General features: G+C 34.3%; 2 protein-coding genes, 1 non-coding gene and 1 pseudogene across 12 annotated transcripts; 3 read left to right on the top strand and 1 right to left on the bottom strand.

Moving 5' to 3' along the window:
• Positions 1 to 755: 755 nt before the first annotated feature.
• LOC111275905 (glycerol-3-phosphate acyltransferase ATS12, chloroplastic-like) lies at positions 756 to 7,779 on the top strand. 8 transcript variants are annotated; one of them, XR_016329010.1, is made up of 14 exons: positions 756 to 1,163; positions 2,201 to 2,298; positions 2,787 to 2,873; positions 3,008 to 3,105; positions 3,972 to 4,029; positions 4,601 to 4,702; positions 4,794 to 4,855; positions 4,947 to 5,057; positions 5,164 to 5,242; positions 6,291 to 6,410; positions 6,480 to 6,593; positions 7,119 to 7,277; positions 7,359 to 7,388; positions 7,530 to 7,779. XR_016329010.1 is itself a non-coding variant. In XM_022861566.2 (14 exons), the coding sequence occupies exons 1-12, from the start codon at positions 896 to 898 to the stop codon at positions 7,251 to 7,253; spliced, it is 1,332 nt and encodes a 443-aa protein (XP_022717301.2). In that variant the 5' UTR covers positions 756 to 895; the 3' UTR covers positions 7,254 to 7,263; positions 7,359 to 7,388; positions 7,530 to 7,779. The 8 variants fall into 8 exon arrangements, 7 of the variants coding, with proteins under 7 accessions (XP_022717301.2, XP_022717285.2, XP_089602073.1 ...); XM_022861566.2 differs by having other exon boundaries at positions 7,119 to 7,263; XM_022861550.2 differs by lacking the exon at positions 7,359 to 7,388 and having other exon boundaries at positions 7,119 to 7,263.
• Positions 7,780 to 12,928: 5,149 nt separating this feature from the next.
• LOC111275895 (cellulose synthase-like protein D3) lies at positions 12,929 to 18,365 on the top strand. Of its 2 annotated transcripts, XM_022861523.2 has the most exons (4): positions 12,929 to 13,398; positions 13,669 to 14,471; positions 14,826 to 15,633; positions 16,327 to 18,365. In XM_022861523.2, the coding sequence occupies exons 2-4, from the start codon at positions 13,720 to 13,722 to the stop codon at positions 18,076 to 18,078; spliced, it is 3,312 nt and encodes a 1,103-aa protein (XP_022717258.2). In that variant the 5' UTR covers positions 12,929 to 13,398; positions 13,669 to 13,719; the 3' UTR covers positions 18,079 to 18,365. The 2 variants fall into 2 exon arrangements, with proteins under 2 accessions (XP_022717258.2, XP_089602066.1); XM_089745940.1 differs by lacking the exon at positions 12,929 to 13,398 and having other exon boundaries at positions 13,457 to 14,471.
• A 1,118-nt stretch (positions 18,366 to 19,483) lies between these two features.
• On the top strand, positions 19,484 to 19,555 carry TRNAQ-UUG (transfer RNA glutamine (anticodon UUG)). The gene has a single exon. It is a non-coding gene; the product is annotated as a tRNA-Gln (tRNA).
• A 234-nt stretch (positions 19,556 to 19,789) lies between these two features.
• Positions 19,790 to 21,836, bottom strand: LOC111287944 (putative xyloglucan endotransglucosylase/hydrolase protein 30; annotated as a pseudogene). Its single transcript, XR_016329004.1, has 4 exons — positions 21,530 to 21,836; positions 21,345 to 21,445; positions 20,944 to 21,152; positions 19,790 to 20,535 (listed from the first exon to the last, which is right to left on the bottom strand). The product of XR_016329004.1 is annotated as a putative xyloglucan endotransglucosylase/hydrolase protein 30 (transcript).
• Positions 21,837 to 22,702: the final 866 nt, after the last annotated feature.

Here is a 22,702-nt window from a genome sequence, read left to right as displayed (position 1 = left end):
TTCAATGATACTGACAAGTTGCATGAATAACAGAGCAGGGGAATTTTCTAACGGTCAGTTGCCATTATAATGCTTAATTCGTGCTCATTTTAAGAGTTGCAACCTAAAAACGAGAAGAGCATAACAAAATTAGCTTGAATTGCATGAGATTTTGATTGATCAATTTATTTATGATAAATTCATAACAACAAATGGAGAACATACAAAAATCATTTTCAAGAAAATACTCTTAAAATATAAACATTTAACGTAATAAAATATCATATCTTATGCCTACAGTCATCTAGATGGTTGAAAATATTAATATCATATTATATCTCCTTTTTTTTTTACATTTCAAAAAAAAAAAAAAAACCCTTTTCATTGTTTTATCAAATTCAACGAAATTTCATAAAAACTAATATTTTTTACCTCATTCTTGCAAAAAAAGAGGAAAAAAAAAATACACTGCCCAGGCCTGTCATTGGTTAGCCCATAATGGAAATGCAATATGACAAAAATGGTCCCAGCCTTGCAGGATCGGACCCTAACCTTGTTTCAAAAAATTGAAAAAGGATAAACCTTATCGGATCGAATAAACACAAGTGCCACGCGTCCCAATAACGTATCCCAAGGCCCAATCCATACGCGTACACATCGGCAATATGCAGCTATTCGCCTATTCGTCCGCTCTCGGCCGATGTAAATCACGTGCTTCCTACAGCACCACCGCCATGAAAAAATAAATACAAAACTAAAAAAATTAAAATTAAAATTAAAAAATTAAACATTTTCCACTTCCTTCTTTCTCTCTTTCAGAGAGATAACGAACGAGAGGTCGATTTTCGTTTGTCTCCTTCTTCGTTCACTTGTATATATATATATTTCTTTCCTTCTTTCAAAAGCCAGAAGTCTAATGTCTTCTTTGCCTCTCCCATTATTCAGCGGCAAATCTTCTTCTCCTTCGTTTTCTTATTCTTTGGTTCCGTTTCAGCGACTCGATCTCTTTCGATCTACTTCAACAACTAGGAGTTTCTCTTGCGTGTTTTACTCCTTGAAAGCTAAGGCAATGGCTGAGCTCATTCAAGATAAGGAATCCATTGTGGCCGCCGCTGGTGGCAGTGGAGGCTGGAGGCCGGAGGTTGAGCATTCCCGTACCTTCCTTGAAGCTCGCTCCGAGCAAGGTTCGCTTTCCTTTTAGCTCTTCTTTTTCCTTTTTCATTATTTTAAATCTTTTGTGTTTATTTATTTATTTAAACAAATGTAGTTTCCGATAAAATATTGTAAATATTACGGTGTAATGTTTTTTTTTTTTTCTTTTGCTTATTTCCGAAGAATCGAAACATGTATTAATAAATATTATGATTTTCTTTTGGTTGAATATAGAGAAAGAACAACAAATACTAATCTGCTTACATCATAACAGTAGCCTTTATGTTTACGTTCGTGCAGCTAAGATAATGATTTAAAGCTTAACACTAAATTTTTTTATGGTTTTCCAAGAGCCTTGGATTAAAACAATTTGATGCTGAGATATAACATTTATTGAACTCTCTTATTTATAAGAGTCCAACAATTCATTCATTGATAGAGAACATATTCAAGTATTAGAAAAGCTCATTTAGCCAAATTTTGTCGGTTCCGCATGAATTAGTGTGGAGAGTAAAATGGGATTTTGCATAAAATCCATTTTTCAAGTTAAGCCGCACTTTCGCTGATTTCTGCTAATGGGGGAGACACAACGAGCTTATCCTGTTAGTTGTTGGATGCCTCTCAGATTCCTGGGCTGATAACCTTTGTTTCCTAAACCTGCAGTGAAGAAAGATAACAATGATTAGTAGATATATAGTAAAGTTCTCATAAACCTCGTAAACGTGAAATGTTGATTGAAGGATAAGTCTAATGCGACAACGATCAAGAATGAGGAAAGCCATTAGACTTTAAAGACTTTAGGAATTGGAATATAAAGAAATATGCTTTGATGGTTCAAAAAAAGTTGGGCTCAGTTTTTTAGTGGAGCATAAAGAAGGGAGACAGATTGGATAGGGGAGCTGGACATGGAGAAGAGTAGAAAGGTTTGGTTGATTGAAGGAATAAAAGACCAAGAAAATAAAAGAAAACATTTTCTCACCTCAAATACACTTTAACTACAGCATTTTATAGTTCCAAAATTTAACTAGAGGATTGGTTTTGTTCTCTCATGCTGCTTATTTGTCTACAGAACTCTTATCTGGAATTAGGAAGGAAGTAGACGCAGGAAGGCTACCTCCAAATGTGGCAGCAGGAATGGAAGAATTCTATCAGAATTATAGAAATGCAGTAAACTAACATACTTGAACTCTTACTTTAGTGCACATTAATGTATGTTCTAGATATGATAGGTTCTCCTCTGCATAGTCTATGTTGGTTTAGGTTGCCGCATCAAGCTACATTTTTTTGCCTCTAGAAAATGCTACCAGTCTTTTATGTCTTTTATAAGCTCATATTTTAGCAGATATACCATCATATGTTATCTTTGTATTTTTATACTCAATGTACAATTTATACTTGACATAAGATACACTATGTGTTATGGGAACCAGGTGTATAAACTTCATAATGCTAAACAATGTGATATAGCTTCTTTATGAATTCTAGTTTGCACTTAGAAAATCTTGGTGGATGAGTATTCAGTCAAACTACATAGTCTTAATAGTTTATCACTTAAAGATTGCAATATTTGGGCAAACCTTATCACTCAATGCTTATTGTTTACCTGTACCTCTGAAAACTTAAAGAGATTTTTTTTGCATGATGGCAACATTTAGGTTTTTCAAAGTGGAGATTCCACAGCTGGTGAAATTGTGTTGTCAAACATGGCTGTTGCGTTTGACCGTATGCTTTTGGATGTAGAGGTAATTGTACTCCAATGCTCTTTCAAGATGATTCTACTGTTTGTAACATATATGAACTTCCATTTCCAGATATTGCATACAGACTATAAGTTTTCTTATAAACTTCTGCATGAAATATGACAATAGTTTTTCAGGATCCTTTTGTCTTTGAACCGTACCACAAAGCTTTGCGAGAGCCATTTGACTACTACATGTTTGGTCAAAATTATATTCGGCCTTTGATTGATTTCAGGTGAGTGGATAACTTCCACTGCCCTCTTATTCTGGTTTTTTATATCGATTTAGGTTGCAGAAAGCTCCCCCGAAATTTGAAGATGTGCTTTGGGGAACGAATATGTAGTTTTTTCAATTTCATTACTGTATTAAGATGAACCAAGGTATTTGATTTTCAGGTTAGTGGTTTTGACATATATCAATGTAATGAGGGTTTTAAATTTTTGAATAATTATTAGCTACCTTTAGAGACCGTCTAAGGTTAAGCTTGTTACATGTTTCTTATATTTTGTGTGAGGGAATATGTAGTTTTTTCAATTTCATTACTGTATTAAGGTGAACCAAGGTGTTAGATTTTCAGGTTAGTAGTTTTGACATATATCAATGTAATAAGGGTTTTAAATTAGACTAATTATTAGCTACCTTTTGAGACCATCTAAGGTTAAGCTTGTTCCATGTTTCTTATATTTTGCATGCTGTTTGGCGGCTCTTTCATAAATTCCATGAAGGGTTCTTGATTAGAAGGTGATTGTTCTATTAAAATGAAGTAATATTACATTTAGGAATTGTCAAAAATGCAAAGGCTGGTTTTTTGTGGATGAAAAGCTCCCCAATATTTATAGGGTCTCAAGTAGGTTTTTTCTCTTCATGATGTATATTTCAGACTCTTTCCCCTTCCCAGCAACATCTTGTTTTGCTTGTCCCACAGATGCAATTTAATTCTTATCAATTACCTCATAATCTGTTATTTCACATTGCTAGTATTTCTTGTGCTTCATATAAAATTTCTGTTACTCATTTTTCAATTACGCCAAGGACACATTTGTTCTACCAGTTTTTTTTTGGTTACTTCTCTTAACATGTGTCTATTATATTTTGTTGCAGAAATTCATACGTTGGCAATCTTTCTCTTTTCTATGAAATAGAAGAGAAGCTTAAGCTGGTGGGAATGCTCTGTTTTTTTTTTTTTTCCCTTTCCTCTGTTTCTTCTGCAATTACTTCTGAACATGACTGAGTTTTGCTCAATCATCTGTTTCAAAGGATGCAGTAGAATGTTGTTATCATGTTTTACATTTGAAAAGACATACTGTTAAAGATCATAAATTGATTTATCCATTATTGAGCTGCTTGCTAGTAAGTTGAAGATATTTTTTGTTCTGACTGCTATAAGACTTACATGCTCTTTGTTTAATAACTAATAAAAACTTGTGTCTAGAAACAAATACTGATAACAGGTCTTTGTTTTCCATTTTCTTTAATTTCTTAATTTTCATCAGTTTTAGGTCATGGTAATTTTATAGTTTTTTTCTGCAAGCAAAGCTGAACTCACATCTTTCTGTTTACATGGTTTTACTTGCAATTTTATGTTAGCATAAGTAAAAGTGGTGATACTAAGTTTCAACATTCGAGAGTTTTTGAACTGAAACTGGTACTTGGGAAGTGTGTAGTACTGGCTATATATTTTGCATTTTAGCTGGCTTTTATGGGTATGATCATTAGACAATTGGTTGCAGGGTCACAATATTGTACTTATATCAAACCACCAAACTGAAGCTGACCCAGCCGTCATTGCATTGATGCTTGAGAAAACAAATCCCTATATTGCTGAGAACATGGTGATTCCCCCTTTAATTAATTTTCCATACTGAGCCTGCCATAGTAGGCATTATCTATGCGCTTAATCATAATTTATGTTCTATGCTGCAGATCTATGTTGCAGGGGATAGAGTCATAACAGATCCTCTTTGCAAGCCTTTCAGCATGGGAAGGTACTTAATTAGTTACCACTTGTTTTGAGTTGATTATGCCAAAATATGCTAAAGGGTCACTTACAAAAAAAGTTTTACCAATTCATTTTAGGAATCTTATATGTGTGTACTCCAAAAATCACATGTATGATGTTCCTGAGCTTGCTGAGATGAAAAGAAAAGCAAACATACGAAGTTTGAAAGAGATGGCTTTGCTGCTAAGGTACCTTAATGCCTTTACAATGATACTTATGTTAACATGCTTGAATCTGCACTGAGGTTTTTACTGTAAGTATGGAGCCTTGTATGAAATTTTTGTTTCATTATAGGGGTGGCTCGAAAATAGTATGGATTGCACCAAGTGGTGGCAGGGACCGCCCAGATCCCCTTACAGGAGAATGGTATCCAGTAAGTTTTTGCAGCCTATCTTTTTAACTGTTTTTTATTGTTTTTTAAGAATTTCTATAGTTAACCTTATATCAATCTAAGGAACTGTTAGTTATAAAGTGAGGAATGGGTAAAAGCTGCTTTCATTAGCATATCTGAGTCCAATCCAGAACATATTTTCATTTAAGGACCTTGTAGTTTAACTATGAGGGAAATTCTTTGGAAGAGGTATCCATAACAATGAGCCTCCATTTGGATTTGAAACCAAATATTCGTAGCTTTAGTAGAAGATAGAATCAAAGAATCTTGTTGCTACCCTTCTAAATTTGTGGCTATATTGAGAGAGAGAGAGATTTGAGGGAAAAACCTGAAGAAACATATGCATGTCTTAGTTTTATACTGTGTTTATATTAGAATAAATATGTACATGAAGACTAATGTGCGCTTTAACCTAAATCCTTAATACCGCTGATCACTTTGTAATCTGTATCCTTGAAGCTTCATGTCTGATTTATGATTAGTTCAAAGTTAGGTATGAATCCTTATTCTTCTTCATGAGTTAACGGCAAAATATTTCCTTTTGGGGAGCAGAATCTTAAATGATCTGGATTTGTAAGCATTTGCAAACATATAAAGTGAAGGGTTAGTGCTCTGAATGAGGTTATACAAATTGGAATCAACATTTTGATTTACCCTTTTCCCCCCTTTAGACACTGTTTAGTTAATAATTTCCATATGTTATTCTTTAAAATGTCTTGAGAAGGTCAGATCTTCAGGTTTATGCGCAGATATGATTGGCATGTGATGCTGTAGGTAACAAAATGAAGAGGAACTGAGTGTGTTGGCATTAACTGCAGAGTTCGTTGTTAGATATCTAAGAATACCATGCATTGGGAGATTTTATTTACCTAATGAACAATAGTGATTCTTCTTTTCAAATTCTGTCTGTCTTAATTAGACCCCAAAAATATCTGAACCTTTTGACTGCAAATTTTATTTACCCAAGAATACCATGCACATATTTTTGTGATAAGCTTGTCTCCATTCATACTAATACAAGGGGAGTCAGGCACCCTTTGATTCTTCTTCAGTGGACAATATGAAAAGGCTCATAGAACATTCAGGTGCTCCAGGGCATATATATCCCTTGGCTCTATTATGCTATGACATCATGCCCCCTCCAGCCCGGGTGTGTATTTGATTGTCAGTTTTTGTCATGCAAAATTTATTCTCTTGTGACTCAATAGCATTTTTTCAGGTAGAAAAAGAAATTGGAGAAAAAAGAATCATCAACTTTCATGGGGCTGGATTATCAGTAGCTCCAAAAATCAGCATCCCAGAAATTGCTGCTGGCTGTGAAAAGCCCGAAGAGGTTGGTTGCGCTATGTTCTTATAATTTTAGTTTCTGGTACTTGACCACAATATGGTATTTGAAAAGTTAATCCAGTTTCTCTAAAATGAGAAAAATAATGTATCTTGGTTGTTGCATGATACAGCATCTGATCAGTGCAGACTTAACTTTATCACTACGATTTTCACATGAGCTTTGTCATCTATATTGAAGATGATAAGCCAGACTTGCAGATATTGACTGTAATATAATAACTTACTTCATGTTGACAAAATGACTATACCACAGACACATGCATAGTAATGTTGAGCCACACTAAGTATTTCCATGGGCATGTGAGCCATAACAACTATTTGCATAAAATTAGCATAGACTCTGAAACCTGGCTCATACTATCTCGTCAGCAACGGTCTTTTTCAGTTTATTAAAATTTCCATTCATTGCAATGTCTAGAACTCTAGATGATAACTTTCTTGAGAATTTTTTCACGTTTTACACCTGTGCTTGTTGATTGCTGTAGTATGAGTTGGCTTTCCTTTTGGGCAGGCAAAGGATGTATATACACAAGCTCTGTACAAGTCTGTAAGCGAGCAATACAATGTCCTCAAATCTGCCATACATGGCAAACAAGGGTTAGAGGCATCAACGGCAGGTGTCTCTTTGTCTCAGCCATGGAACTAGTCAACTGCAGGTTTCTCTCTCTCTGTAGGCATTCTTAATCAATTGAAATTTGATGTGTCACATGATATTTTCCATCCAATAATTATTCATTCTCTTTTAATGAAGATGCGATGAGGTTCACCTACGAAACTTGATGTAAATCTTTTTTCCAAAGATCTCAAGCACTTTTACCAGCTGCATCTTCCCATTTGCTAAACCGACTAAAAACAAAGAACGAGAATGCTCTCCCTTAACTCTTTTTAGTTGTTTGTTTTCTATGTGGAATACAAAATCTAGGTTGGATTGAAACCTCCAAGACACCAATGTCGCCTGACAAATGAGGAGTGAGGTCACGCGCCACCCCTATCTGCTCTTCCACCGGGAAACAAGTGCTGCTTTCAGGTGCAGTCCCAACCTTTCAGGAGTCCTTAATTTTAGGTCCCACTTTTGTTTGATTTTGGAACATTTCTTTTTGTATAATCGGGAAGGAATAGACTGAGATAGGATTATAATTTTGTTTTAATAAAATTTTCTTTTATTTTGTTTATGTTACTCTGATCATAATCTACAACCGAATTCTATATTGTATTAATTAATGCTACAGAGGTAAATTAAATTTTCATAAATGCAGTGAGGTCTTTTTGTGAAAAATGTAACTTTTTGTATTTTCTATTGTAATAACTTTTGCTAAGCAGTAAATATTTGATTCTATTGTAATAGTTATGACCATTCTTGTCATTATATTGTATTTATTTATATTAAATATATTTAAAATATAAAAAATAAACAAGAATAATCATTATCGATTGTAATAAGTTGACAGGTTTTGTTTTTTTCGAAATTAACTCGATTTTATAGTTATAATATTTTAATTTAATTCAATTCGGTCATTTTTTTTTATATTTGAATTTAATTGAATTTAATATTATATAAATCGTATCGTAATTTAAATTAATAAAATATTATTTTTAATATAAATATAAAATTAAATATATATATAATTATATATAAATATAAAATTAAATAAATAATTAAAATTTTTTTATATATACAAGCTTAATCGAATTTATCTAAAATTTGATCTCGATTTAATTTTTTTTGTTATTATTCGATTTGATTTGATATAAAATTTAATTTTTTAAAAAAAATTAATTTTAAAAAATAAGGGTAGAATCCGTGAGGATGGGTTGGGTTGGACTGCCATCTTTAGTAACCATAGATCAAAACAGCTGGACGTTTTAATACTATATTATGTCATGCTAGGGAGGGCGATGCAATAATAAAACGGTATCTAATTAAAAGTTTTCAAACCTCAACGATTTTAGGAAATAAAAGAAAAAAGTACTTTTTTCTTATTATTTTTAGGAAAAAGAATTGATTGAATGTTTTCATCGTATTGGGTATTATTAAAATTGGGATTTTATTATGAGCTGGTTTAAAAAAGAAAAATATTATCCTATTTACTGGTGCTTTCTTATCATCATGTAAATATGTCAGCAGGCTGAAACAACTTTGTACACATCAAAGGGCCATGATCCAGCCCAATTAAAGTCTACCATCAACTGGTTTATCTAAATATCTTGTCATGGCCCATGTAAAAGCTGGCTGCGTGGCTCCCAGGGGCTTGCATTTTTGACAAGTTTTTGATGGTCCACTGACATTATCATGCTTTTAGGTTTTAATAATTATAATTAATGAATAATAATTTAGTATTGTGTATAATTTATAAAAAATTATATAGGGTTCACATTTTTTAAGTGATAGATTTTTATATAATATTTTTGTTATAATAAATTAATTGTAGTCTCATAAATAAAGAAAATTATAAATGAAATGTTCTTGAACAATTTATGATTTTAGAATATATATATATATATATATATATATATTTGAATAGAGGAGGTAATTGCTGTGGGAAAGAAGAATAGGTGATATATTTTGACATTTTCATGGGAAACATTCAATCAAAATATAGGGTAGCTACTGGGTCATAATAAGTTATTAATAGTAGAATAAGCTTGTGCAGTCCAACAATCTCTTGCATTATTATTAATATTATCATCAAATGACAAAGATGAAAGACTAAAGTAGGATTAGGTAAATAAAATCTATTTTATGATTTACGCGACAAGTAAATTCAAATTAATAAAGTAAATTAGCTGGAATGTGAACCATAATTTTCTCATGACTTTGGAAGCATGGACCATGTCTTCTTGATGTAGCCATATGTAATTATTAAAGGCCAATTAGTCCTTTTTTTTTTTGTAATTTTTTTTCTTGTCCGACGAGATATTAGTTAAATAGGTAAACCCATGTGTGAGAAAAAAAGAGTATAAAACTATTTTTTTTTCAAGGGTACTTGAATAGTTAAAAGTTAACATTTTTTTTACAAAAAATTAATATTTTTATTTGTGTAACGAAAGACACATTGAAAGAAAAAAAATTAATAAATCGAAGTTGTTAAGAATAGAAAAACAAATTATTATGCTGATCATTTTTCATCAAAATGAGGGTATTTTAATAATTTTAATTTTTTTTAAAATCGAAGATGCTTTAGTAAGATTAATTCAAAATGATTTAATATGAATGATAAGGTTTAAGGCTTGTACTATTTAATAATAATAATAATAATAATAATAATAATAATAGGAATTTTGGTTTCGTCTTAAGGTTAAGGAGTGAATGATCATTTATTCTATCATTAAGTCATGGACCATTTCTGAGGTGGAGAAATCGTTTTGGGTTGTTTATTTTCAAGTACAGGGGGTTAAATGCTCGTCTTAGTTATGATTGAAAGCAATGAAATCTGCAAAGAAACCCCGACAAAGGATGTATATGTTGCTATATTGTATAAACAATTGTCTATGAAAAGAACAATAACCATAGAGTATTATATAAATATAATTTGGTGAAAAGAAGGTTTCATATCATTGACTATTGTTGGAAGTTCTCACCAAAATGCTTGATTGTATTTGTCATGTCAAACCCCATGTTGCTTAGAAACTCGTATATGTATATCGTAATCAATCATACTCTTCTAGAAAGAACCCGGGGCAACCACTTGTAAATAGGCTGCATCAAAGTTCATACTTGAAAAATGGATAGGGACAGGGCAGGAGGATCACATTTTAATCGATAAAGAGCTTTCATGTTGAAAACAAAAGGGCACAGAAAAGGAGATGAGAGCAATGTCAACTACAGGAAAGGACGGGGGCCGCCCGACTGTGCTGAATCTTTTGGATATGTATAATTTGGATGCTGTCTTTGTCGTTTCCGATGTTCATTGCCCACGTTTTTCCCCGCAAATGGAGATATGAGTAGGATCGGTAATTCAATTCGACGGTGGTAAATTTTGATTTGATCGTTTTTATTAAATTATTTTTAAAATTAAAATTCAGATAAAATTAGATTAAATATTTTAAAAAAATTAAATTAGATTATGTTGAATTTTATGTAAATTTATATTGTTTGGACTCAATATATATTTTTAATATTTATTTTAAAAATAATCTTTTATATTAAAAATAATATTAAAAAATATTTGATTAATTTTAAATCAAATTGATTGTAAATTTAAATATAAATAAATCAAATTAAATTCGAATATAAAAATTATTAAATTTATAAAATCATATAAAGTTTGGAATAAAAAAAAATCTACGACCCATAAATGTTGAGAAAAAGGTTTCTTGTTCTCATTCATTGCGAAGATAGAAATCATAAATGTTGCAGTTTCTTTTTACTGTTTTATTTATTGTATGAAGGTAGGGGATGGGCCGGACATCAAATAATACTCCACTCGGCGCATGTTTAGCCATGTCAACTCACCAAAAAAAAATGTAGGCAGATTATTCAGAAATAATAAAGTGAATATGACAATGGCATTATGGACGAGTCAAATATTCTTCTAACCCCATCCAATTGCCATCCTCAAAATTGGTGTTATATCATGACACCACGGAATGACGAAGGCCTTCACCATGTGCCAAGCCCGGCAACGATCTTCTCCTTTTCCTTTTTATGCATTAATCGTTGGCACGTCCCGATTTGTATAATGGGCAAAGCGGCCAAACCACAAATCTATGTTATCCATCTTGTAAGCAATATCTTAACTGGAATTTGCTACGTTTCCTTTAACATCTAGCTTTTGTTCCTTAACCGATTTTGCAATATTATTCAAACAATTTTAAATCTGTTTTTCAGGTCAAACCACATTAAAAGACAACCAGACAACAAGGTGGTTCGTTCAATTTTCTAATAAACTAGTGCTTCCAACATGTTTCCAACATCCTTTGGTCGAGCTTCAGCTTATAGTATTTCATTCAGCTACCATATCCAGACAAAAGACTCCAAACAAATAAATTTACATATATAGGATATATAGGCATATTATTTTTCTATTATTTATTATACACATATATATATATATCATATATAAGATATTCAAAACATGATGTTTATATAATATATAATATATCATAACTAAAATAAAAACTTTTATTAATGGGTATCTTAAGAAAATTTTTTAAAATTATCATATTAATAAAAATATCTTTTTTAATGTATTAAAATTATCACATTAACTATTAATTATTACATTTCATATACAAATGTTACTATAAATAATATGTTAATTAACCTCAAATTTCATAAAATAAAACTACATGTCCATATCTATGTGAAAATCTGAAATAACACCTTTGTAATGGTAGAGAAACAATGGGAAATATTTGTTGAATTTGGTATGTGAGCACATGTAAGTACAGCTTGCCTGATTTGACTAACTCAAACAAGGCGAAACTTTTTTGTAATTACTGATGTGATTTTGTTTTTGACAAAGAAAAAGGGTGAATGAAATCAATGTGGCTAATCATTTAATTCTAATTAAATTCCCGTTAATTATTAGAGTCTATGGATATCCTCGTGATTATCGATTACCTTGGATTCGTTGAATGTTTCATTTTTTATAAAATAATAATAAATTTTTATTAAAAAATCATAATTCAAAAATTAAAAAAATTATAAATATTAACATTTAAATATCAAATTTATTAAATATTATAAGAGTCAATTATATTAAATTTTAAATTTAAATTTAAATAAAATTATTATTTTTAAATTCTCTTCTAATACTACTACTTGCATAAGTTATTACTGCTGTAATTAAAATAAAATAAAATAGCGCTTTAATTGTTTGAATTAGACGCAATCAGCAAGCTGATAATTTCCGCGTCAGCACGTGGGGTCCCACTGGACGTAAGGATCATCTGCAACCGATCCCATTGACTATTGGCCAATAAGGGGAAAGCATAGGAAAAAGTCCAATTCCAATAGAATATTTTAATATTTTTGAAAGTTCAGCAATTTTATTTTTGTTTATTGTCATAATCTTCCAATAAGTTTCACTATCTTCACTTTTATTTTTTATAAAAATGAAATTCATCTAATTTTTCAGTCTTTAATTAATTAATTAATTCTTACTAACACTTTATTTTATATAATTATCAAATTAATGTTAAAAAAGACTTTAAATGCTAAATTAGCAAGTTTCCTATACGATATTATTTGCTATAAAATAATAATATATTACATTATGATTTTATTTATAAATAATTTATGTATTTATTTTTTGAGAGAAATAATTTATTTCTACTAGAATTTGTAGAAAGAACATGAGGACACAGACGGGCTTGACCGGCTCCAACATAACTTACTTGCACCGGAACTAAACCCAAACACCGCGTAGACAGAGCTGAATTCGGCCGTCTAAATACCCAAAATAGCCTCCGTTATGTTCAAATTTTCGCTTCCTATGTCGTCTCATTCTCTTGACAAGTACAAAAGAAGAGCCCAAGGTTTTACGCAATATCTTGCCATGTCTGAATGCGTCTGACAATGTAGTGTCAAAGCTGTAAATTTACTCCACTCTTTTAAGAAAATATTTAAACTCACCTTTATTGCTCCAAAAATTGGATATGCCATTGCACATTCTTTGTATCTTTTCCTTCTCTTTGGTTTATTTTGTTTATTTTTTGAATAAAAGAAAAAAGGACCCTTGTTTTGGTTTTTGTGCTTTTGAAGAGAAAGAAGATGATGGTGGCTTGATATTGATGTTTTAGACTTGGTCGTTTCTGCGTTTCAAGGCCTTTGGTTGCTTGTTCAAATGGTACGCTTTTGAATTTCTATATAATATTTTATACTCTGTTTATATGTAAGAAGTAATTGGAGACAAAGGGACAAATAGAGAGTTCAATTCTCAAAGACAGAGCCTTTGTTCTCTATTTAGTGTAACTCTTTTTTCTTCTTTCTTTCTAATGGAAACAGAGTCTATTTTCCAATAAGCAAAATATAAAAATTGAGAAGTTTCATTGTGTTTTTATAAGTTTTGAACCTTTTCAAGTTATGCAGTTCTTTAAGGTGTTTCTCTGTATTTCAGGGTCTGGGGAAAAAGTTTGCTTCTTTTTTTGATTAGGACAAAGGCGAAACAATGGCAAGCGAATCACATGTGACTAGAAGAGCACCTAAAATTCATCATATAACAAACTCGGAGGGTGATCTTGAGAATGAAATTGGCAGCGTAGATTTAGGTAGGTATACAGTTCATATGCCTCCTACACCTGATAACCAGCCAATTGCTATGCAAGCAGTAGGAACTGAGGAACGATACGTTTCGAATTCCATGTTTACGGGTGGTCACAATCGTGTTACTCGTGCTCATTCTAAGAAGATCATTGATTCGCGAGCAAGCCATCCCCGGATGGTGGTTGCTGAAGGGTCATTCTGTGAAGTACCTGGATGCAGTGCCACGATGATGACTAATAGGCAGGGCATAGAGGTGTTCCCATGTGAATGTGGTTTCAGGATTTGTAAGGATTGTTATAGAGATGCGATGGGAAGTGGTGATGGATTTTGTCCGGGATGTAAAGAGCATTATAGGGGGTTGGATGAGTCTGAGATGGCATTGGCTAGCCAATCATACTTGTCTAAATCGGAAAGGACGTTGTCAGTGGTGGAATCAACGGAGTTCCCGATGAGGAATCAGAGTAATGAGTTTGATTATACTCAGTATTTGTGTGAAACGAATAAGAGTTATGGGTATGGAAATGCTGTGTGGCCGATGGATGGTGTGAATGGGGACAAGGATGAGATTGGTGGTGACCCTAAGGTATTTCGTGAGAAGCAATGGAAGCCCCTTACACAGAAATCAAGCATACGTGCTGCAGTCCTTAGTCCATATCGGTATGAATCTTTGTTTCGTTACCTTTCCCGCAACATTGATTAGCATTACAATCTTCTATTTGTACTTATTTTGAACAATGAATCATCTTTATAGATTTTTTTAATGACATGAATTCTATTCTATTTTGATTCTACATTCTGTGCTAACAAGATTTCACAACTGTTCTGAGCTTTGATTATGATTGCTACAGTAGTAAGTTTTAAGCTAGAATGGTTTTGTTTCTGGTAAAACGGTTTCTTAATTGTCAAATGTCTTGGAGATTGGAATTTGGATTGTTTACCACTTTGTTAAAAAATAGTATGATAATTTCACTGCTAACTTTTCTTATTGTTCCTATGTCCATATGCTTACAGGCTCCTAATACTTATTCGAATAGTGGTTCTTGGGTTGTTTCTACAATGGAGAATCAGACACCCAAATGAAGATGCAATCTGGTTGTGGTTTATGTCTATAATTTGCGAGATCTGGTTTGCCTTTTCTTGGCTGCTTGACCAGCTTCCTAAGCTCTGTCCAGTTAATCGTGCTGTTGATCTTGATGCTTTACAAGAAAAGTTTGAAACACCTAGTCCGAATAATCCTTCAGGAAGATCTGATCTACCAGGCATAGATGTCTTTGTTTCTACTGCAGATCCTGAGAAAGAACCACCTCTTGTCACTGCAAATACCATTCTTTCGATTCTGGCAGCTGAGTACCCAGTTGAGAAGCTTGCTTGTTATGTTTCTGATGATGGAGGTGCGCTACTAACTTTTGAGGCCATGGCAGAGGCTGCCAGTTTTGCCAGAATTTGGGTCCCTTTTTGCCGGAAACATGAAATTGAGCCTAGAAATCCAGAGTCTTATTTCAATCTGAAGAGAGATCCATACAAGAACAAGGTGCGACCAGATTTTGTAAGAGACCGCAGGCGGGTAAAACGTGAGTATGATGAGTTCAAGGTTAGGATCAATGGTCTTTCTGATTCAATTCGACGACGTTCTGATGCCTTTAATACTAGAGAGGAGGTCAAGGTTTTGAAGCGTTGGAGGGAGGACAATAGTGATGAACCAATGGAAAATTTGAAGATCCCAAAAGCTACTTGGATGGCCGATAGCACCCATTGGCCTGGCACTTGGACAGTGCCTGCTCCAGAGCATTTTAGGGGTGATCATGCCAGTATCATACAGGTAAGTATTCAAGAAGAGCTTCTCTTCGGTTGGCGTGCCTATGAATAAAAAATGGAGCATTTATTTAATGTGTTTCAACTTCTCATGGTTAATTCCTTTTAGCTGTATTAATATTATTTTAGGAGGGTGTTTGTGCCAAACTCCGATCTTAGGGTATTATTAAAAAGATAAAAGAGAATAACGGTTAGAAGCAAAGGCAGAGAGTGTTTCTTGCATTTGTATTTTGACATGCAAGTCAAAATAAGTGAGGTCAGAAAAAGAATAGTAAGGAGAATTAAGAGTAAAATGGACTTGTCTTAATTGTACCTGGACATTTGCATTTATAAATAAGTGATAGGGGACCATTAAAGTGCAATAAGGACCTGACCAAGTTGATGTGGTACCAGTATGGCGGATCGACCTGACATGTCAGATTAGTACAAATGTTAGAAGTATTCCTGCTTGTTTAGTACAAATGTCAAAAGTATTCCTGCTTGTCTGCTAAAGGCTTTTAACAAAGAGAAAGACTATTATACCTTTTTGACCACTAAATGTCCCCAATAGAGGGTTTTATGTTCCCAACGCTAGGATGTTTTTGAAGCCATTAGGGACTATGTTACCAAAGTTGTCAGCATTTTGTTAAATAAGTTTTTTAATCACTTGTAATGATGGTATGATTATGCGAACTAAGATCCTGAACGCTATCGATTGCAGGTGATGTTGGATCCTCCCAGTAATGAACCTCAAAAAGGTGCTGAAGGCGATGGAAATTCCATGGACCTGAGTGAGGTTGACATTCGTCTTCCTATGCTGGTTTATGTTACTCGTGAAAAGCGACCTGGTTATGATCACAACAAGAAGGCAGGGGCCATGAATGCCCTTGTCCGAGCCTCTGCGATCATGTCCAATGGCCCCTTCATTCTTAATCTTGATTGTGACCACTACATTTTCAATTCCCTGGCATTAAGAGAAGGAATTTGCTTTATGATGGACCGCGATGGGGACCGTATTTGTTATGTCCAATTTCCTCAGAGGTTCGAAGGAATCGATCCATCTGATCGCTATGCCAATCACAACACTGTCTTCTTTGATGTTAACATGCGAGCTCTTGATGGAATTCAGGGTCCAGTATATGTTGGAACAGGATGCCTCTTTCGCCGCACTGCCCTTTATGGCTTTGAGCCACCTCAATTGCAAGAAGACACTGATTGCTGCAGCTGCTGCTTTCCACGTCTTAAGAAACCTGCAACTGTTGCATCTGCCTCTGATATTGACCCTGAAGATATCCAGTTGAGGGAAGATGATGAAATGAATATTGCACTTATTCCTAAGAAGTTTGGAAACTCCAGTTTACTTGTTGAGTCTGTCCGGGTGGCAGTGATTCAGGGCCAGCCCCTCGCAGATCATCCTTCTGTCAAATATGGACGACCACCTGGTGTTCTCACCATGCCTCGGGAGCCTCTTGATCCATCCACAATTGGTGAGGCAATCAATGTTATCTCATGCTGGTATGAAGACAAGACTGAATGGGGGCAAAGTGTAGGGTGGATTTATGGATCAGTGACAGAAGATGTGGTCACAGGGTATAGGATGCATAATCGTGGGTGGAGATCTGTTTATTGTGTGACCAAAAGAGATGCTTTCCGTGGCACAGCTCCAATAAATCTCACTGATAGGCTTCACCAGGTTCTTCGATGGGCCACTGGCTCTGTTGAGATATTTTTCTCACGCAACAATGCCCTATTAGGCAGCCCTAGGCTTAAGCTTCTACAGAGGATTGCTTATCTTAATGTTGGGATATACCCTTTCACTTCCATATTCCTCATTGTTTACTGCTTCCTTCCTGCACTTTCCCTATTTTCTGGTCAATTCATAGTTCAGACTCTTAACGTAACATTCCTTGTGTACCTCTTGGCCATCACCCTGACCCTTTGTGCTCTTGCGGTGCTAGAGATCAAGTGGTCTGGCATTGAACTTGAAGAGTGGTGGAGGAATGAGCAGTTTTGGTTGATTGGAGGCACAAGTGCTCATCTAGCTGCAGTGCTGCAGGGGCTATTAAAGGTGGTTGCTGGCATTGAAATTTCATTCACCCTGACATCAAAATCAGCTGGTGATGATGTGGATGATGATTTTGCTGATCTCTACATCTTCAAGTGGACATCTCTCATGATACCCCCACTCACAATCATAATGGTTAACTTGATTGCCATAGCTTATGGAGTTTTACATACAATATATAGTACTGTACCTGAATGGAGTCGTTTGCTAGGAGGTGTCTTCTTCAGTTTCTGGGTATTGGCTCATCTCTACCCCTTTGCAAAGGGTCTTATGGGAAGACGAGGGAAAACACCTACAATCGTATTTGTTTGGTCAGGTCTTATTGCAATCTCTATTTCTCTACTCTGGGTGGCTATCAAGCCCCCATCAGGAAATTCTGATATTGGAGGGTCATTCCAATTCCCATGAATTACAGCCGTCTGGTATTGTTTTACACTGGAAGGTCGAACGCATTCCTTTACTCATTCTTTCAAAGATAACGAGATGTGATATTAGAGATTGATTCAACTAAATTCCATTCTAGATATACATACATCATGCCCTTCCCATGTACTTTTCTCTTTTCGTTCTTGTTTGCTTCCAATTGCTAGGATTCTTTGGCAGCTCACATCTCAGCCATCCAACTGAATATTGAATCGAATCAGTGTACATACATTCATTTTTTAGACAAATATTCTTTGGATGAATCGTTTTCAGTAGAGCATCCATTTCTGTCTCTTACTTTTCCTATATTAGTGGGGACTAGTACATAAATCTTTAGATAAGTGAAAGAGATGGTAACTTCTCTGAAGAAAATCCGGTTTAAGGTTTTGGACAATAAATCTTTAGACGTTTCCAGCAGCTAACTGCGTTGCAGCTTAATGGATAGCTTAAAGAGTTCCTTTTGATTTTGTCAAGACGCTAATTGAGACCAATTCTGTGTATGCCGGCCATTTTAATTCTTCATGTTATGCACCACTTCTTAACGAGGGGTGCGTTGGTTCGCAAGTCGTGCCATGACCCAAATGCCGTCCCATTATCAATTTGCTTTTGGTCAAACAAATGGCGGTTTTTATTAAGTCAGATTTAATAAATTGCATGTATTTAATACCTTGCAAACAAAATCCAACTTTTCTAGTCTCAAAACAGACTCATTTTTTATTTCTCATGTGCTGGCTCCCAATCCAACCAATCTTGAATGGACCAAACCGGGCTGGACATGCTTCAAATTGGTAATTTCAGAGCTCCTAATTATAGAGAGAACCTTCCACTGTCAGGTCATTTCAAGAAACAACAGATAAGAGTCAAAAGTGACAAATGGACTATTTCTGAGCAAGTATTCTATTCAGAATCGATTTTCAAGAAGCTTTGGAGATAATCGTCTCGATATTTTAGGTTAAACTAATTAAGAGTTACACACTTGCATAAATAGCTTTCTGAAGACGGAAGCCATTGAAAAATCGTCCAAAAGGTTGGTAAATGGTGACAGTAAGCCTCCAGCCTTCAGAATTTTCTTGAGGTTGGTAATAGTTGAACAACTTGCAAAATATACCAACTCTTTTACCTTTTCCAAGATAAATCTTCCATATTCATTGTATTTTGCATGTTCAGATGATGCGCAGCTGACTTCAACCAACCCTCAGAGTCTTCTTATATACCTAGGTTTAAACATCAGAAGTATGTTATTTTTGTGAGAAATAGCAATGCAAATTTGGTGTAATTCTCAACTTCTCATAGAGCTGAGAGCCTGAGACTCGAGAAAGTTTAAAAGGGTCAATGAATTAAGGAAACAATCCTTTGTTATTAAGGTAAACTATGGGAGAATCACCAAGTCGGTTCTATGGTGTAGTGGTTAGCACTCTGGACTTTGAATCCAGCGACCTGGGTTCGACTCCCGGTAGGACCTAAACTATTTTTCAGGACGTGTTTATTTTAGGCTGGGAATTCACTTTCAAATCGAAATATTCTAATATTATATTCTCCTTTGGTCAAGAATCAAGATACAGGAAAATAACCATTGAAGATGCTGGAGAAGGTACAATTCACTGATGGTGTTCAAATTTTTGGCCACTGATACTTGAATTCCAAGCACCTACTTTAAGAGAGTAGGCTAAAAGAATCAACCATGTTAGATGAAATTTGGTTCCAACATAATTATAAGAATCATTCAACTGGAATACAAGATGCAAACTATTCCATGGACTAAATGGCAAGGAAAAACCTGCCCCAAATTTAATTTTTGACACCCTATAAAATATTTCTATACTGATAATGTGGTTATAATAAAAAACAACATTGAAAAATTTGATCCTGAGGTCTAAACACGGTGACATTTTTAATTTACAAACTCAATTTATTTTGTCTGTTCCTCAGAGATGGAAGTACCCCGTGACCTTCTCTTTGGACGTTCTCTTATAATCCTTGCTTGCTTCCTATGGTTTTTGTTAAATTTCAATCTTCCGGTATCTTGAAATCTTTGCTTGTCAGTTGGATCAATTATAAATTCAGAAGGTGTCACAGGGTAACGCAATTGGTCATAACAGTAAGAATAATAAATATAATGCTGCCTGAATTTGCGCATGGCGGCTGGCCGTTTTCATGTTATGACAGCATAGTCACGGCTCTCAAGCCAGGCATCTCTCTCCGAGCAGGCAGTAGAGTTGGGGAATTCCTGAATTGGATCCATAGGGCAACCTAGAGGACTAGCTCTTTAAACTCGGAAATAAATGAGGCATATCATAGTTAACTTTATGTTTGCCTCTGGATGTGGTTCAGCTAGAGGCATCCCAAATAGTGGCATACAAAGACATTGGCTTTGATGGGTAATCTCCACCCATATCATCATTGGCCACCACTTCCCTAATGGGAACTTCATCAACGTAAAAACTGCACAAATTCAAAACCAAATTATCAGTTATTATAGTGAAAAACATGAGAGAAAAGGCAAGGTGAGCATGACCTAAAACCATGTAATCTTGAATACCAGAAACAAAGAGATTGACTATTGGGATTTGAGAGGGGAGTTGAGAAGTCATTTTCCAGTTGATAAACTTGGCTGTAAATGACATAAAACAAATAATCCTTGAATTCTTTCCAAATATATATTTATGAGAGAAAACCAATAAAATTAGGCCAAATAATATTGGTCAAAACTCAAAACATTACATAAAACTACGGATTAATAATGCATATATGAGTAACTATGCATGAACTGAGGCACAACATACCATGTTAGAAAGTAGAAGGAAAATTAAGGACAAAACAGAGAGAAAAAAGGTGTTTAAGACAACTCACATGATGTTCTTGGCTGTCCATAGAATGCTGCATCTAAGGAATTCTTTTGATGGATCAAACCAAAGGCTGTAGCGCTCCTCTCGGCCTCCGTTTGTGCTACCATTGCCATACAAATTCGTCTGGAATCTCCATGGCTTACCTTCAATATTTCCCAAAAACTCGAAGTCTAATTCACCATGGGATTTCACAAATACGTCACCGTTTGATGTCTGCATTGACCATGAAAAAAAGAATACCATCAAGCGCCATGATTGTAAATTGTAATCATTGGCACCACATTTATATTTTTTTCACATTTGATTCATACTAAAAATTCCTTTCAGAAGATGCATATTGCTTCAAAAGGTTTGGTAGAGGAAAGGAAAGGAAAACCATGATCGAAATCAACACATAAAACTTACATAGAAGGCAACCACTATTCCAGCAGTATAATCTGATGGCAACTTGACTTTGGCACTGAAAAATCCATGTTGATACATACTGGATGAAATAAAACCTGACCCTGAAAATTTCACCAAAAAACAAATTCATCAATACCAAAAAAAAAAAAAGGGTTGCATTCTTCATTGTTAACCATGCGTTATACCTGTATAAACGTCTAGGAGGAGGCGGACGCTACGGCCATCAGGCGAGCGAACAAGATTGCCATCACCGAAGAGAGGGCTGTATCCTTCGTCAAAGAAGAGGGTGGTGAGGTTGAAAGCAACCGTGAAGCCGAAGAACCAAGAGAAGAAGAAGCTGAAAAGTAGGAAGAAGCGAGCTAATGTATCTGAAAGAGAGCAAAGTAAACGACCCATAATTAAATTCTCTTTAGTATTTGTTTCTTTTAGGGTTCCTCCTGTTTTATATCTTTTGGTTTTTATTCTATTCTCTCATCCAACGCTTGCTTTATGTGTACGTGAGTATATTTATACACACACCTGAAGAAAAGAAAGGGGAGTTTCTGGATTGAGAATGGTCTAATTGGCTGCTATACATGCTCTTTAATTCATTGTGCTGCCTACGATGCCCTTGATTTAGCTGGGATTAAATTAAATTTGACAATTGATGATAACCATTTTTTTTGAGGAAAATCTTTACATATACGGTTTGAGCTTGGTCGATTCACACTTTGCAGAGTACTCAAAGGGATTCTCTTTCATTATTTGATCAAAAAATGTGTGGGCGTTTCTGTAGAAGATTGGATAATAATGGAATAAAGATAGTGGACGAGCTGCTATTTTGTGGAGTTGCCAGTGAAGAAGGGATTTCTTTTAATGAAAGGCAAAAGAAAAGTGACAACTAAGATAGCCAACAACAGCATGACCTACCGATACAGTGTTAGAATTTTAGTTCTAGTATTATTATTAAAATCATGGTAATCTCAAATATTAAAAAAAGAAAAATAAGATTTATGTAAATATGGCCATATGAAATTTAAATTTGAAGTTTTATTTAATACTTTAGTTGATTTATATAGCTACATCTAAGAGATAATAGCAAATAGATTTGAAATTAAAATTTTAACATTTGCAATCTCGTTTTTATTATTAAGTTACGGTCTATTTTATATAAATATAAATATGTATACTATACCATGCAAATGAACAATGATTTACCATGTAACAACAGAAAATGCGGCAAAAGCCGCAGTTACAGTACTAAACATTACGCCAACACAAATTATAATGCCTTATCTGTTAATCAAAATTCCCAGCATTATGCACTAATTATAACTTTACATTACCGCTGGCATAACCATTTTTTAATGTATTTATAG

This window comes from Durio zibethinus, chromosome 17 (assembly GCF_047325235.1).
Source record: "Durio zibethinus cultivar Kanyao isolate XHJ-2024 chromosome 17, ASM4732523v1, whole genome shotgun sequence".
NCBI lineage: Eukaryota > Viridiplantae > Streptophyta > Magnoliopsida > Malvales > Malvaceae > Durio > Durio zibethinus.
The sequence above is the reverse complement of the archived record's forward strand: the minus strand, read 5'-3'. Positions and strand labels throughout refer to the sequence as shown.